Raw genomic sequence first — 14,115 nt, 5'->3', positions numbered from 1 at the left:
AAAAAAAAGTAATGGGCAAGAAATATAAAGACTATAAAGAAATGAAAGCCTAATCCATGGTTCTACCACTAAGAAATTCATTCATTCTTCCATTCACTCCCTTATTCCAATACATATTTATTTAGTTATTTTAATTTTTTTAATACTTATTCATTTTTTGGGAGAGAGAGAGACACAGAATCCGAAGCAGGCTCCTGGCCCTGAGCTGGCAGCACAGAACCCGACATGGGTCCCAAACCCACGAACCATGAGATCATGACCTAAGTTGAAGTCAGACACTTAACTGACTGAGCCACTCAGGCGCCCCCATACATACTTATTAATATGTCAGAGACCGAACCCTAGGACCTAGTGGTTAAGACAAAGATGATCTCCATTCTTGTGAAGCTAAAAATCTAGCAAGGAAGCCTCATGTGACACAAATGATTAAAATCCAGTGCGAGACATGTGATGATGAGGCAAATACAAGGAGATCCAGAAAGAAATGCATACTTCAATATATGGATACGAACATTTAAATCTCAGTGGAGGAGAGAAGTGAGAATCCAAAGTAGCAGATGGTAAAAATATCTAGATTTTTATCTTTGATGTGTATTACATAATATTTTGGGTGCCAAATTACCTTTGTTAATTACATGTTGATTGCGCTATTATTAAAATGCTCTTTATTCCTTAAACCCACACAGTCTCACAGTGGGAGAGATGGTGTAGAGGAGCGACCGGACAGCAGGAAGTCCACTTGGAACATAAAAGTTTGTCACCTGTAGGAAAATGAGGTATAACTGTATCCACAGAGAACTGCAGAGCTAGAGGAAGCTCATGGGTGACCTAAGACAACCCCCTACTGTTTAGCAGGTGAGAACATGCTGGAGTAGAACTGTGTTTTGTCTGAATTTGTTTAAAGGAACGTGGTGGACGGCAGTGCTTTGCAAGCTATCTTTCGGGAAGCATTATTTAAAAAAATGTGTTGCACAGCTGTGCGTTTGCAAACTACAATAAAAATGAATTACAAGAAAAGTGAGAAGAAAATATAAAATATAAGTTCAGTTTTTTTCATATTAGGATCAGTAGACCTAAAAGTGCAGCTCAGGAAATACGGTCAGAACAAACATAACATGGAGAACAAGAAAAAAAAGTCAACCCTGGCCGTCGTCCCCCAAAAGCGTTCGGTTAGGGACAGCCAGACGGTTCCCGGACTGAGAAACGACGAGCATAATCATGACGTGTGCAGGACACTGTGTGCAAGGCCTGTCCACAGCATGTGGTGGTGAGCGTGGTGCAGGGAGGCTGTAGGGGGTGTGGGTGGGGGGACTACACGGAGCAGCTTCCTTCTAAGAACTACGCTTGGGGTAGGAGTGATGCAGAGAAGTGACCTCCGCTCGCGAATCAGAGCCTTCCAGTAACTCAACTCAAATAACTCAGCTTTTCCCCTGTGTTTCTCCTCTTTCATTATCTACAATTAAATTGAATCCAGAATGCTGACCTGAAGGCACTGAAAGGTATTTAATTTTTAGAATGATTATATTAATCAAATGGTTCTTTTTTGAAAAAAAATTTTTAATGTTTATTCATTTTTGAGAGACAGAGCACAAGCAGGGGTGGGGCAGAGAGAGAGGGAGACACAGGATCGAAGCAGGCTCCATCCAGGCTCTGAGCTGTCAGCACAGAGCCCGAGGCGGGGTTCCAACCCACAAACTGTGAGATCATGACCTGAGCTGAAGTCGAACACTCAACCAAATGAGCCACCCAGGTGCCCCCCAGATTGTTCTTAAATAGGGCAAAGAAAGAGACTAAATTTTGACAGGGTCAATAATAGTTTAAAGGCAAAAGATTGTGGTATAGGAGAGGCTAAGGGTAATATCAAGTGACCACTCTGCCTTCTGCCTTACACTCAATATGTTCTAAACTTCACTCTGAGTAAGAATTATCTAGGGAGCTTGTTTTTTTTTGGTTAGGTTAAGGTAAGCTCTATGCCCAACATGGGGCTTGAAGTCACAAGCCAGAATCAAGCATCGCATACTTTACTGATGGAGCCAGCCGGGCGCCCCTAAGGAGCTTGTTAAACATGAAAACTCCTGGGCCCCATTTTCAGAAATTCTGATTCATTATGTTGTGGGGTGTAGCACAGGGTGAAGAATGTCTTTAGCCAACCTACCAGGTGATTCTGCTCCAGCTGAGCTGGGTGCCACGAGTTGAGAGTTACTATTCCCAAACATGTTGGCAAACTGAATCATGTGGCTGATACTGTGTGCAGTTTGTGTGGAAAAGCACAACTAATATGAAATAATAACATCTAAATCATTTGTATATAGTTATGGCATTTGTTAGAGAAATACACAAAATGCTCACAGGTTCTCTTACATACCCTTAAATATTCAGTACCTGCTGTTGGCACCAAAAAAATCCAGCAATTTGTGGAAGAACATAACCCACAGATCACCTTAGGTTGTTTTCAACTTTATTTAAAGACACATGGAGTTTGGTTTTAAGTGCAGTCCTGGTTAATTCCTACATTACTGAGTAACTCCTGGCATTAACTAATTCATATTGGTGCTAGCACAAGGTCAGCTGAGAATCAATGCATCACCTTTCTGTCCCCATGCTACTAAGCAGCTGATCAAATGTTTGTCAACAAAGCAAAGACTAGATCTTTGAACATAGGTACTGAATATTAGCCAATGAGAATGAGATGTTGACTTTGGCCAAGGTCCATGCTTTTACGTGTGTGTGTGTGTGTGTGTGTGTGTGTGTATTATGGCAGTGATTAAAACAGCTCACATAGGTTGAATGTTTATCACTCGTTAGTCATTCTGTTAGTAAAACAACCCTAAAAGGGGGGGGGGTGTTATCTCCATTTTATGAGGGACCTGACATTTATAGAACTCAAGGACATTAACTTGTAAGTAGCAGAACAGCCCTCCAGCTGATTTGTACTTTCTCTTACATCCTCCGTTCCATTCCACAAAATGCATCTCAGTGGTACCGACTGGTTTTGTGGGCCTGGAAATATGCGTCTGAACTCTGAGAGGACTCTTGGGTCACTGAATTCCTCAAAATGCTTGTTCAAGGTTAAAGCCCAGATAATGTGAAGGGGGCAAAGGTTGTGATTCCTAGTCCCTAATCCTGCTCTTGGATTCCTCCAGATCTGCGCACTTAGCACCTCAGTGTTTTCTCCTGGTTTGCATTTCTATTGCAGCCTGCCCGTAATGGTTAATTTTATGTGTTAATTTGACTGGATCACAGTGTGCCCAGAGATTAGGCTCCACATTATTTCTAGGTGAATTTGTGAGCGTGTTTCTGGATGAAATTAGCATTTGAATCCATAGACTAAGTAAAGCAGATCCTCTCCCCAGTGTGGGTGGAATCTATCCAATCCCTTGAGGGTCTGAATAGAACAAAAATTGGAGATTGGGAGAATTAACTCTGCCTGACTGGCTGAGCTGGAACATTGGTTTTCTCCTGCCCTTGGCCTGGGACCACCAACCTTCTGGTTCCCAGACCTTTGGACTTGCACTGAACTATACCACCAGCTTGCAGGGTCTCCAGCTTGGGTCTCCAGCTTGCAGACAGCACATTGTGGGACTTCTCAGCCTCCATAATCACACGAGCAATTCTTTAATGAATCTCTCTGTATATAAAACTTCCTATATAGATTTCAAGGATATATATATAACTCTATCAATAGAATATTGGTACACACACACACACACACACACACTGCCCTCATTGCTATTGCGTTATAATGTGTGCTTTTTTAGATTCTCCTCATTAAAACTTATATCTTCTGTGTCCCACTTTCTTATCTTCTGCTGTCTCTAAACTGGCAGCCAATTAATCACATACACTAATCCATTATTCAGGGGCAATATCCCCTTCCTACAAGGCACATAGTTACACTGAGACCAGCAATCCCTTAGATCGAGGTCTGAGCCTGAGAAAGTGTTGATAGGAATTTCAGACAGTGTGACAAGTTGGTGGTGGGCAGAGCGGTTCAAATCATACCCGTGTGTTTCCCTCATCGTCTAGGATTCTGTGAATCCTACAGCCGTTTAGTTACTTACAGACTCCCAGGGGCCTGTGCAGCTGAAAGCGTGCTGTTATCCAGACCCATCTGTGTGACTTGGGCCGGATCTTTCTCCTGCTCAGGATGGAGCCAACAACTAGCTTTCGAAAGCAAAAACGAGTGAGGGTGAGTCAGTAACAAGTGAGATTTGTCAGGGAGGTTTGGCCAGTTGCCGGCATCCTAGTCTCTGTGGAGACGTGCTTCTGTGAGACAGTTTCGGCTCCCCTTCCGGCGTAAGAGAGCAATCCCGGTGAAGAATGTTGACTGTCATCTCCATTATTCCATCAACTTCCTCATCAACGGCTTGGGATGAAATGTTAGAATAGATTTTGGAAGTGGAGATAAAATGAAGACCTGAAACTATTCTGGATGCATGAATCAAAGACTACTCTTTATACTGCTTATTCTCCTGGCTCTTAGAAATTTAATTGCAGCAAGCTTTTAAATATTGGCTTTTAACTTATCTACAAAAAAAAAAAATGAATAAATAAAAAATAAAAGATTTAGTTAATTAAGTCAATTGAGGGAAGATGGGACCCAATTCCCATTCATCCATTTGGATCATGCAGAGCATAGATTTTATGGATGAAAACCATCCCTAAATATTATACCATAAATTGTAGTGGGGCACGGAAGTTTACGGCCATACTTGTGTAATATAGACTGAGATAAAATGTCTCCACTTCTATCTCATCACACAAAAATAAAAAGAACACTCATTTATGTAATTTATCTACTGTTGGTGAGGACAGTTGAGATAAAAACCCATGTTTTCATGAAAAAAAACTCATAACCAGAGTTTTAGAATGATCTTATTAGGCAAGTTTGAGCTTCTGAAAGACTAAAACAGAACTTTTAAATTTGATATTTCAAAAAAGCAAGAAAAAGAATGAAGTATCACAAATAACCATTCATCTATTATATTGTCGTTTTGTCATATTTCAAGTCCTTTTTAATAAAAGAAGATTTAATATACACTTAAGGACCCTTGTGTATCCTTTATAGAGGTGTGTGACCTTGGGCAAATCCCCTAATCTCTGTGTTTCTGTACATCAGTCACTTCATCTGTAAAATGGGGATAATACTATCCAGCACCTCATGGGGTTGTTGAGAGTGTATACAATGAATAACAGTGTAAAGAATGAAGAACAGAGCCTGACCCACTGATGCCCAAATGACGTCCTCTGTGATAGCTCTTATGCAATCCTACCTGTGGGTAAGATGCTCGAATTCCTAGAAAGGTAATTGTGTTAAGAGTAAGGTTTTGACAGTGAAGTTGACTGTATAGAGTTCTGGTATATATGGGCTGTGGAATGCTCCAAAGAATAAGATTGTAGTGAGGATATTTAGTATGATAATATTGGCATATTCTGCTAGGAAAAATAGGGTGAGGGGACCTGCTGTGTATTCAACGTTGAATCCAGAAACGAGTTCTGATTCTCCTTCTGTTAGGTCAAAGGGAGCTTGATTGGTTTCTGCTAATGTTGACATGAACCATATCATGGCTGAGGGCCATGTGGGGAAAACTATTCATATGTGTTCTTGGATGGTAATTGATGTGGCTGGTGTGAAGGATCCATTTATTAGTTGTTCTGATCGGAGGGATGATGGCTAGTGTGACTTCGTATGAGATTGTCCTCAATCCCATTCTTCTGCCAGAAGCAGGCATTTTCCTTGAAGTTATGGTACCTCCTTCTAATCAGTGCTTGTTTGCTTTTAATACATGACAGTTGTATTTTTTTTAGTTTCCCTAACTATGTAAATTTTACACGTATTGTCATAGTGTGTGTACCATCCTTCTGTGGCCTGCTTTTTTCTCAGTGCTAGGTTTTTGACATCTTTTCATATTGAGAGTTATAGGTCATGTTTTTCCATTTTAATTGGACTATAATACTTGGTTAGCTGAATATACAGTGACTCATTCCTCCGTTTTTGCTCTTATGGACATTTAGCTTTCATCTAGATTTTTGTAACTAGAAAAAAATGCTGTTGTGAGCATTTATGGATGTGTCACCCTACACATATTAGGGAGCATTTGTAATATATGGGGTTTCCCAGCCCTTTTCACTTGGGTCACTCTGCCAGATGTCACTGTGCCTCTAATCCAAGGCTGCCCCGAGAGCTGAAGAGGTCAGCATCTTGTGTCATGACCACTGCCCACTGACCTGTTTAGTGCAGACCTGTTGGGAAACTCTGCCCAGAATACTGGTCTTCAAATTAGGGTATATGCACTGCACCAATTTCCATCCCCACTCCACTGCCTACACACACATAGACGCGCGCACTTGTGCGTGTGTGCGTATATATATTTACGCACACACACACGTTTTCCCAATATGGATGGTTGCTAAAGTAGTTGATTTCCACATCCTAAACTTGACCTGCCTGAGGGCCACATGCAGTTTCCACCTCATCATTCACTATCTTTTTCTCCCATTTTCTAAAAGAAAGGTCTCTTACCCACCTAAGATCTTAATATAATGTCTCAAAGGGACAATTCAAAATACTGGGATCCACATGGTCTTCTTTAATTGAGGGCCTATAAATCTGCTATAGGGCCTCCTGACTTTCCTTGCACATATTCTGTTAAAGGCAAAAACTTGGGTAGAATTTAAAATTCAGATAAAATACAGGATGTCTAATTAAATTTGAATTTCAGGTAAACCACAGGTAGTTTTGTATTACTTTAGTATAAATATATCCTGATCTAGTATGTCTCAATATGAGCTGTGGGAACATTTATATTAAAAAATTGTTGTTTACTGAAATTCAAATTTAACTGGGCATCCTATGTGTGTATGCATGAGAGAGAGAGAGAGGCAGATAGAAAGTTTGCTAAATTTGGCAACCCTAGTGGAGTTAGAGTTGGTACTTTCATCCATGGGATGATCTGGATTCAGATATAATGTCAAGCGGGTGTCAGGACATTTTTTGTTTAATGATTTCTCCTGTTCTTTCTCCTGATTGTCAAAGAACACATCGCTCCCGAAGAGGAGTTGTGTGAGCAAAACAGGTAAGAAATTAGAGAATTTTGTGTCTTCTTTCACTGGGACACTGAACTCATGGCAACTCCTTGGTCTTTATCCATCTGTGTTAAACTAAGAATATTCAGGAGTTGTAAAAAGAATGCTGGGAAAACACCAGTCTATGAGAAGCGCGGCCTGTAGTTCTCATTCTTTTTTTAAAAATATTTGTTTATTTATTTATTTAGAGAGGGAGAGAGAGAGAATCCCAAGCAGGCTCTGTGCTGTTAGCACAGAGCCCGATGTGGGGCTCAATCTCATGAACTATGAGATCATGACCTGAGTCGAAATCAAGAGTCAGATGCTAAACCGACTCAGCAATCCAGGCGCCCTTCCATTTCTCATTCTTAAAAGGGAGAAAGTTTAGAGACTGATTACTCACAGGGCTTGGTCTTGACTCACCTGCATTGTTTGCATGATTTAAGGAAGGAGGAGGTAAACACTTTTGTGTGTATCTCCTAGAGGTCGACATTACACCTTTGAGTAAAAGAAACTCACGTTCCAAGTAAGTTAGTGTTTTATATTTTCTCAAACACTTCATCAGATTTGTAGAAGAAATATTTGCATTACCTTTGTAAAAAGATTATCGGACATTATAAATCCATATACACTCTTCCTTTGGACTTAAATTTCCTGCTCAGTGTTGCCCATCAACCAATTCTCAGCTCATTTGTTCATTTTGGCCATGTACTTATTATATTTATATAACTTAGGTATATTTAGTAGAATTTATTGTAAGAAAATCCACTTAATCATGAATATACTATTGGTAAATTCATACTGCTGGTGGCTTCATTCCTTTTATTTTGTTTTCATTTTAGCAATAAGCAATAAGTGCCTGTTTTCATTTTAGCAATAAGCAATATTCATATCTGGATACATGAACTAGATGAAAAAAAACCTCTCCCTTCATTTCATTAAAAGCATTTCCAATCAAAACTTACATTTTTACAGTTAATACTTATCAGTATGTGCAATACATTTTGGTTTTGGCCAATAGTAATTTAGTAGTTCATTTAATAGTGATGAGATTTAATAAGAATTAGTAATGTAAATTACCACCTAAAATAGTTATTTAGTGATAATTTTTTAAATCAAGAAAAAAATGTTTAGACTTCAGAGTCTTAAATGCACTTTTTTTTTTTGCAATTTATCATTATATACACATTTGCGTAACAGGTGATAAGTTGATCAAAAAAAGATGTTCAAACATAATAACATGTTATGTTAAAATAAACTTCAGTCTAATGTGGAATGGAAATACAAGTTAAAAAAAAAAGATAAAATTTCCAAATGTTAAACAAGAGCAGTTTGTGTAGGGGTTTTTTTTTTTTTTTTTTTTTTTATGTTTATTTTTGAGAGACAGAGAGACAGAGTGCAAGCTTGGGAGGGGCAGAGAGAGAGGAGACACAGATCCGAAGCAGGCTCCAGGTTGATGTGGGGCCTCAAACCCACAAGCTGTAAGATCATCACTTGAGCCGGGCACTTAAACGACTGAGCCACCCAGGCGGCCCTGTGTAGTTTTAAAAATAGTATTTGTTATCTGACACCACTTTTGAATAGATGTAAAAGAATGACATCACCGCTTTATTTTTTTTAATGTCAGTATTTATAACAGTTGCCAAATTATATCTTCTGCAACTATTTACATTTATGATTTGAAAATTTACATGTCTAAAATTTGCAAGTGGCTGCACAGTTTTTCACAATTATCTTATGGAGTACACGCTTAAAAAAAACGCAGGAATGCGATAGCCCTACCGTGTGCCTGACTGCTGCATAGGAGGCAGGTATATCCTTAACTAGATTTTGCCAAATTCTGAGTCGTTGCCCCATTTTACACTCTCCCTAATGGTATCTGAGAGTTCTCCTACTTTTACATTTTCTCAAACACTTAACATTGTCAACTTTTAAGGGTTTGCCCGACTGAAGGGTGTAAAATGCTATCACTTTGTACTTTTAGGTTTACACTGTCTCGATTATTGGTGGGATTGAACTTCTTTTTCATGCACGGTTTGACCAGCTGTCGTTTCCTCTTCTGCAGGTTGTCTCCCTCATATCTTAGCCTGTTTGCCAATTGTTAAGGTACGTATTTGTGATGTAGGGAACTCGTTTTTACATGTTGACTTTTGCAGCTTGTTTTGGGGAAAGCACTTTATGCTTCTGTACCCCTACTAGTTACAATATGAAATGTGTGCATCAGATGTTTCATATATGGATGACTGGAATTCCTGGGAATATTTGTCCACGGTTGCTGTTGCAGGTAGGTGGAGTTTATTAGATTTGAAGGATGTTAGGCTCGGTGGGGGATGCAAATAATATACAGATGAGCCTATTTTCCTATTTGCCCTAACAATGTTGATTAATCCATTAACAAATGAAAGCAAAAAACCCTCAGAATGGGGTTATTTTTCAGATAGTTCTCATTTTAAATACATCTTATTTGTAATTTTGGAATATTAAAGAATTATCAGGAGAAGTGTGTGTTTGAGGGAGGTGGGCACCTTTGACAAAATGCAACATCCCGGCCAGTCTGTAGGAGACATGACAGATACTCAGGTGAAAGAGAGTTAAGTAACAACTACTACAGTCCTGGAAACAGAGATCTTTGCATGTAGAGCAGTTGTTATAATCTGGAGAAAAGGATGGGAGGTAGAGAGAGGAGAGAATTGCAAGAGATTTGCCAGTATAAACAGTACAGGGAGGGCAAAGCTCTGACTCTCCTTGAGATCCTTTTTAATCACTTTTATTTTTGGTAATATAATCTCCTTTTTTTCCCCTTCTTGACACATTTCAATAATTAGAATTATTGGAAAAAATAGGATTTATTTTTATTGAAATTCACTTGGTGGTCATCTTTTGAAATAATATTTTTGTTCCAAAAAGGTTTTACTGAATTTTTATAAAGTGGCTTTCCACAACCAAATAGAGTCTGCACACTCCTTTTTGGTAACTTTCAGAAGAATCCGTAACTGATCAGACAAAAGCACAAACGTGTCCCTTAACCATTCCTACTTGAAAAGAATATGCCTGGTTTTCAGTGCAATGTACCTGTGGTATATCTGGCAGAATTGAAGTTGCTAAAATTGTTAAGCAGATTCCGAGATGATTTGGGAAGTTTGGCTTGCTTCCCATCACTGGCATGCTGGGATGTGCTAAGATTCCCACCACTAGCATTCAGGGAAGTGCTAAGATTGGACTCCTACATAAAAGTGTTCAAGAAATAGGTTCACCTAATTAGGTTCAAAACTATATGAAGCCCAGGTGTCCCCAGTCTTCAGGGATCTGTCCTTTCCTTTGACACCCTGAGTCACATGTGGCAGCAGGGAGTCCTGTCCTCATTATCTTTCCCTCCCTAGGTATCTGAGAAATCTTCAAGTGGCTGCGTAGTTACTTTATGGAGTACATGTGCAAAAAACTATAGGTGGCCAATAGGTCTTCAGTGTGCCCAAAGTAAGAAATCACCCGTGCCCCTCCTTACCCCGTGTAGACCGTTCCTCATCACTTCCATCAACTGTCCACCCTTCTTAGGTCACTTCTTGCTGTTTGGTAACCATTTTCTCCCTCTCACTGCTCTTCTATTTCTGCTACACGACACAGGTAGGTTTGGGCCTTGCTTATTTCAGAGATAAGATCAGGCTGTTACAAGGAGCAAACATTGAATGTATGTCTATAGCACAAGAGAATTACGACATAGAAAATATGACAGTGGATCACTGCCCCCACAGTCCAGCGCCCGTGCCCGTCTACAACATGGAATATTCCTGATGTCATATTTTGGCTCCCAGCTCCACCAGCCCCTCCCCACGGTGGGAAGGCCTTGGACAGGCTTGACTTCGTTCATCTTGCTGACATGTAAAGTAAAGGAAAATCAGTCAGTTCTAAAGCTGTGCTTCATTACATAATCTGTTCTAATATGCCATTAGTTGTAAGATGTAGCATTATTCTGGGGCGTCTGGGTGACTTAGTCGGTTAAGCGTCCAACTCTTGATTTTGGCTCCGGTCATATCCCAGGGTCTTGGGATCAAGTCCCATGTCAGGCTCCCTGCTGAGCATGGAGACTACTTGGGATTCTCTCTCCCTCCCTCCCTCTACCCACCCCCCTCCCACTCTCTCTTTCTCTCAAAAATATAAATAAATAGGGGCCGGACAGACTGTGTTCCGACAGCAAGCGCGACTTAGCGTCTGGGAGGTCATAAGTTAACAGCTCTGCTCGGAAAGCGGGAAGGCTGGAGGACAAAGGGAGGGAGAGCTGCTGAGCCCCCGGACGGCAGAGCTCAGCTTGGCGGGGAACAAAGGCGCTCGCCAGCGCCATCTCCCCCGCCCATCCCCCAGCCAAAATCCCAAAGGGAACCAGTTCCTGCCAGGGAACTTGCTCGCGCAGCGCAAACACCAAACTCTGTGCATCTGCGGAGCCAAACCTCCGGCAGCGGATCTGACTCCCTCCCGCTGCCACAGGGCTCCTCCTGGAGTGGATCACCTAAGGAGAAGCGAGCTAAGCCTGCCCCTCCTGCCCCCGTGCACCTTGCCTACCCACCCCAGCTAATACGCCAGATCCCCAGCAACACAAGCCTGGCAGTGTGCAAGTAGCCCAGACGGGCCACGCCACCCCACAGTGAATCCCGCCCCTAGGAGAGGGGAAGAGAAGGCACACACCAGTCTGACTGTGGCCCCAGCGGTGGGCTGGGGGCAGACATCGGGTCGGACTGCGGCCCCGCCCACTAACTCCAGTTATACACCACAGCACAGGGGAAGTGCACTGCAGGTCCTCACCACGAAAGGGACTCTCCAAAATGACCAAACGGAAGAATTCCCCTCAGAAGAATCTCCAGGAAATAACAACAGCTAATGAACTGATCAAAAAGGATTTAAATAATATAACAGAAAGTGAATTTAGAATAATAGTCATAAAATTAATCGCTGGGCTTGAAAACAGTATACAGGACAGCAGAGAATCTCTTGCCACAAAGATGGAGGGACTAAGGAACAGTCACGAGGAGTTGAAAAACGCTTTAAACGAAATGCAAAACAAAATGGAATCCACGATGGCTCGGCTTGAAGAGGCAGAGGAGAGAATAGGTGAACTAGAAGATAAAGTTATGGAGAAAGAGGAAGCTGAAAGAAAGAGAGATAAAAAAATCCAGGAGTATGAGGGGAAAATTAGAGAACTAAGTGATACACTAAAAAAAAATAATATACGCATAATTGGTATCCCAGAGGAGGAAGAGAGAGGGAAAGGTGCTGAAGGGGTACTTGAACAAATTATAGCTGAGAACTTCCCTGAACTGGGGAAGGAGAAAGGCATTGAAATCCAAGAGGCACAGAGAACTCCCTTCAGACGTAACTTGAATCGATCTTCTGCACGACATATCATAGTGAAACTGGCAAAATACAAGGATAAAGAGAAAATTCTGAAAGCGGCAAGGGATAAACGTGCCCTCACTTATAAAGGGAGACCTATAAGACTCGTGACTGATCTCTCCTTTGAAACTTGGCAGGCCAGAAAGGCTTGGCACGATATCTACAGTGTGCTAAACAGAAAAAATATGCAGCCGAGAATCCTTTATCCAGCAAGTCTGTCATTTAGAATAGAAGGAGAGATAAAGGTCTTCCCAAACAAACAAAAACTGAAGGAATTTGTCACCACGAAACCAGCCCTACAAGAGATCCTAAGGGGGATCCTGTGAGACAAAGTACCAGAGACATCACTACAAGCATAAAACATACAGACATCACAATGACTCTAAACCCATATCTTTCTATAATAACACTGAATGTAAATGGATTAAATGCGCCAACTAAAAGACATAGGGTATCAGAATGGATAAAAAAACAAGACCCATCTATTTGCTGTCTACAAGAGACTCATTTTAGATCTGAGGACACCTTTAGATTGAGAGTGAGGGGATGGAGAACTATTTATCATGCTCCTGGAAGCCAAAAGAAAGCTGGAGTAGCCATACTTATATCAGACAAACTAGACTTTAAATTAAAGGCTGTAACAAGAGATGAAGAAGGGCATTATATAATAATCACAGGGTCTATCCACCAGGAAGAGCTAACTATTATAAATGTCTATGCGCCAAATACCCGAGCCCCCAGATATATAAAACAATTACTCATAAACATAAGCAACCTTATTGATAAGAATGTGGTCATTGCAGGGGACTTTAACACCCCACTTACAGAAATGGATAGATCATCTAGACACACAGTCAATAAAGAAACAAGGGCCCTGAATGATACATTGGATCAGATGGACTTGACAGATATATTTAGAACTCTGCATCCCAAAGCAACAGAATATACTTTCTTCTCGAGTGCACATGGAACATTCTCCAAGATAGATCATATACTGGGTCACAAAACAGCCCTTCATAAGTTTACAAGAATTGAAATTATACCATGCATACTTTCAGACCACAATGCTATGAAGCTTGAAATCAACCACAGGAAAAAGTCTGGAAAACCTCCAAAAGCATGGAGGTTAAAGAACACCCTACTAACGAATGAGTGGGTCAACCAGGCAATTAGAGAAGAAATTAAAATATACATGGAAACAAACGAAAATGAAAATACAACAATCCAAACGCTTTGGGATGCAGCGAAGGCAGTCCTGAGAGGAAAATACATTGCAATCCAGGCCTATCTCAAGAAACAAGAAAAATCCCAAATACAAAATCTAACAGCACACCTAAAGGAAATAGAAGCAGAACAGCAAAGGCAGCCTAAACCCAGCAGAAGAAGAGAAATAATAAAGATCAGAGCAGAAATAAACAATATAGAATCTAAAAAAACTGTAGAGCAGATCAACGAAACCAAGAGTTGGTTTTTTGAAAAAATAAACAAAATTGACAAACCTCTAGCCAGGCTTCTCAAAAAGAAAAGGGAGATGACCCAAATAGATAAAATCATGAATGAAAATGGAATGATTACAACCAATCCCTCAGAGATACAAACAATTATCAGGGAATACTATGAAAAATTATATGCCAGCAAATTGGACAACCTGGAAGAAATGGACAAATT

At 40.6% G+C, this 14,115-nt stretch overlaps 1 protein-coding gene across 4 annotated transcripts in view; it reads left to right on the top strand.

Moving 5' to 3' along the window:
- HTR7 (5-hydroxytryptamine receptor 7) overlaps positions 1-11,187 on the top strand; it is a 98,783-nt gene extending 87,596 nt beyond the window's left edge. The window contains exons 3-8 of one of the 4 annotated variants that reach the window (XR_007460758.1): positions 687-855; positions 1,063-1,267; positions 1,475-1,499; positions 7,037-7,076; positions 9,131-9,171; positions 10,815-11,187. Coding sequence is in view for 1 of the 4 variants with exons in the window: in XM_049645400.1 (XP_049501357.1) it covers positions 687-711 (25 nt within the window). In the remaining 3 variants the exon portion in view is untranslated. The other 3 variants (XR_007460759.1, XM_049645401.1, XM_049645400.1) reach the window with 3 other exon arrangements.
- Positions 11,188-14,115: the final 2,928 nt, after the last annotated feature.

The sequence above is a fragment of the Panthera uncia genome, chromosome D2 (assembly GCF_023721935.1).
Source record: "Panthera uncia isolate 11264 chromosome D2, Puncia_PCG_1.0, whole genome shotgun sequence".
Classification (NCBI taxonomy): Eukaryota; Metazoa; Chordata; class Mammalia; order Carnivora; family Felidae; genus Panthera; species Panthera uncia.
The sequence above is the reverse complement of the archived record's forward strand: the minus strand, read 5'-3'. Positions and strand labels throughout refer to the sequence as shown.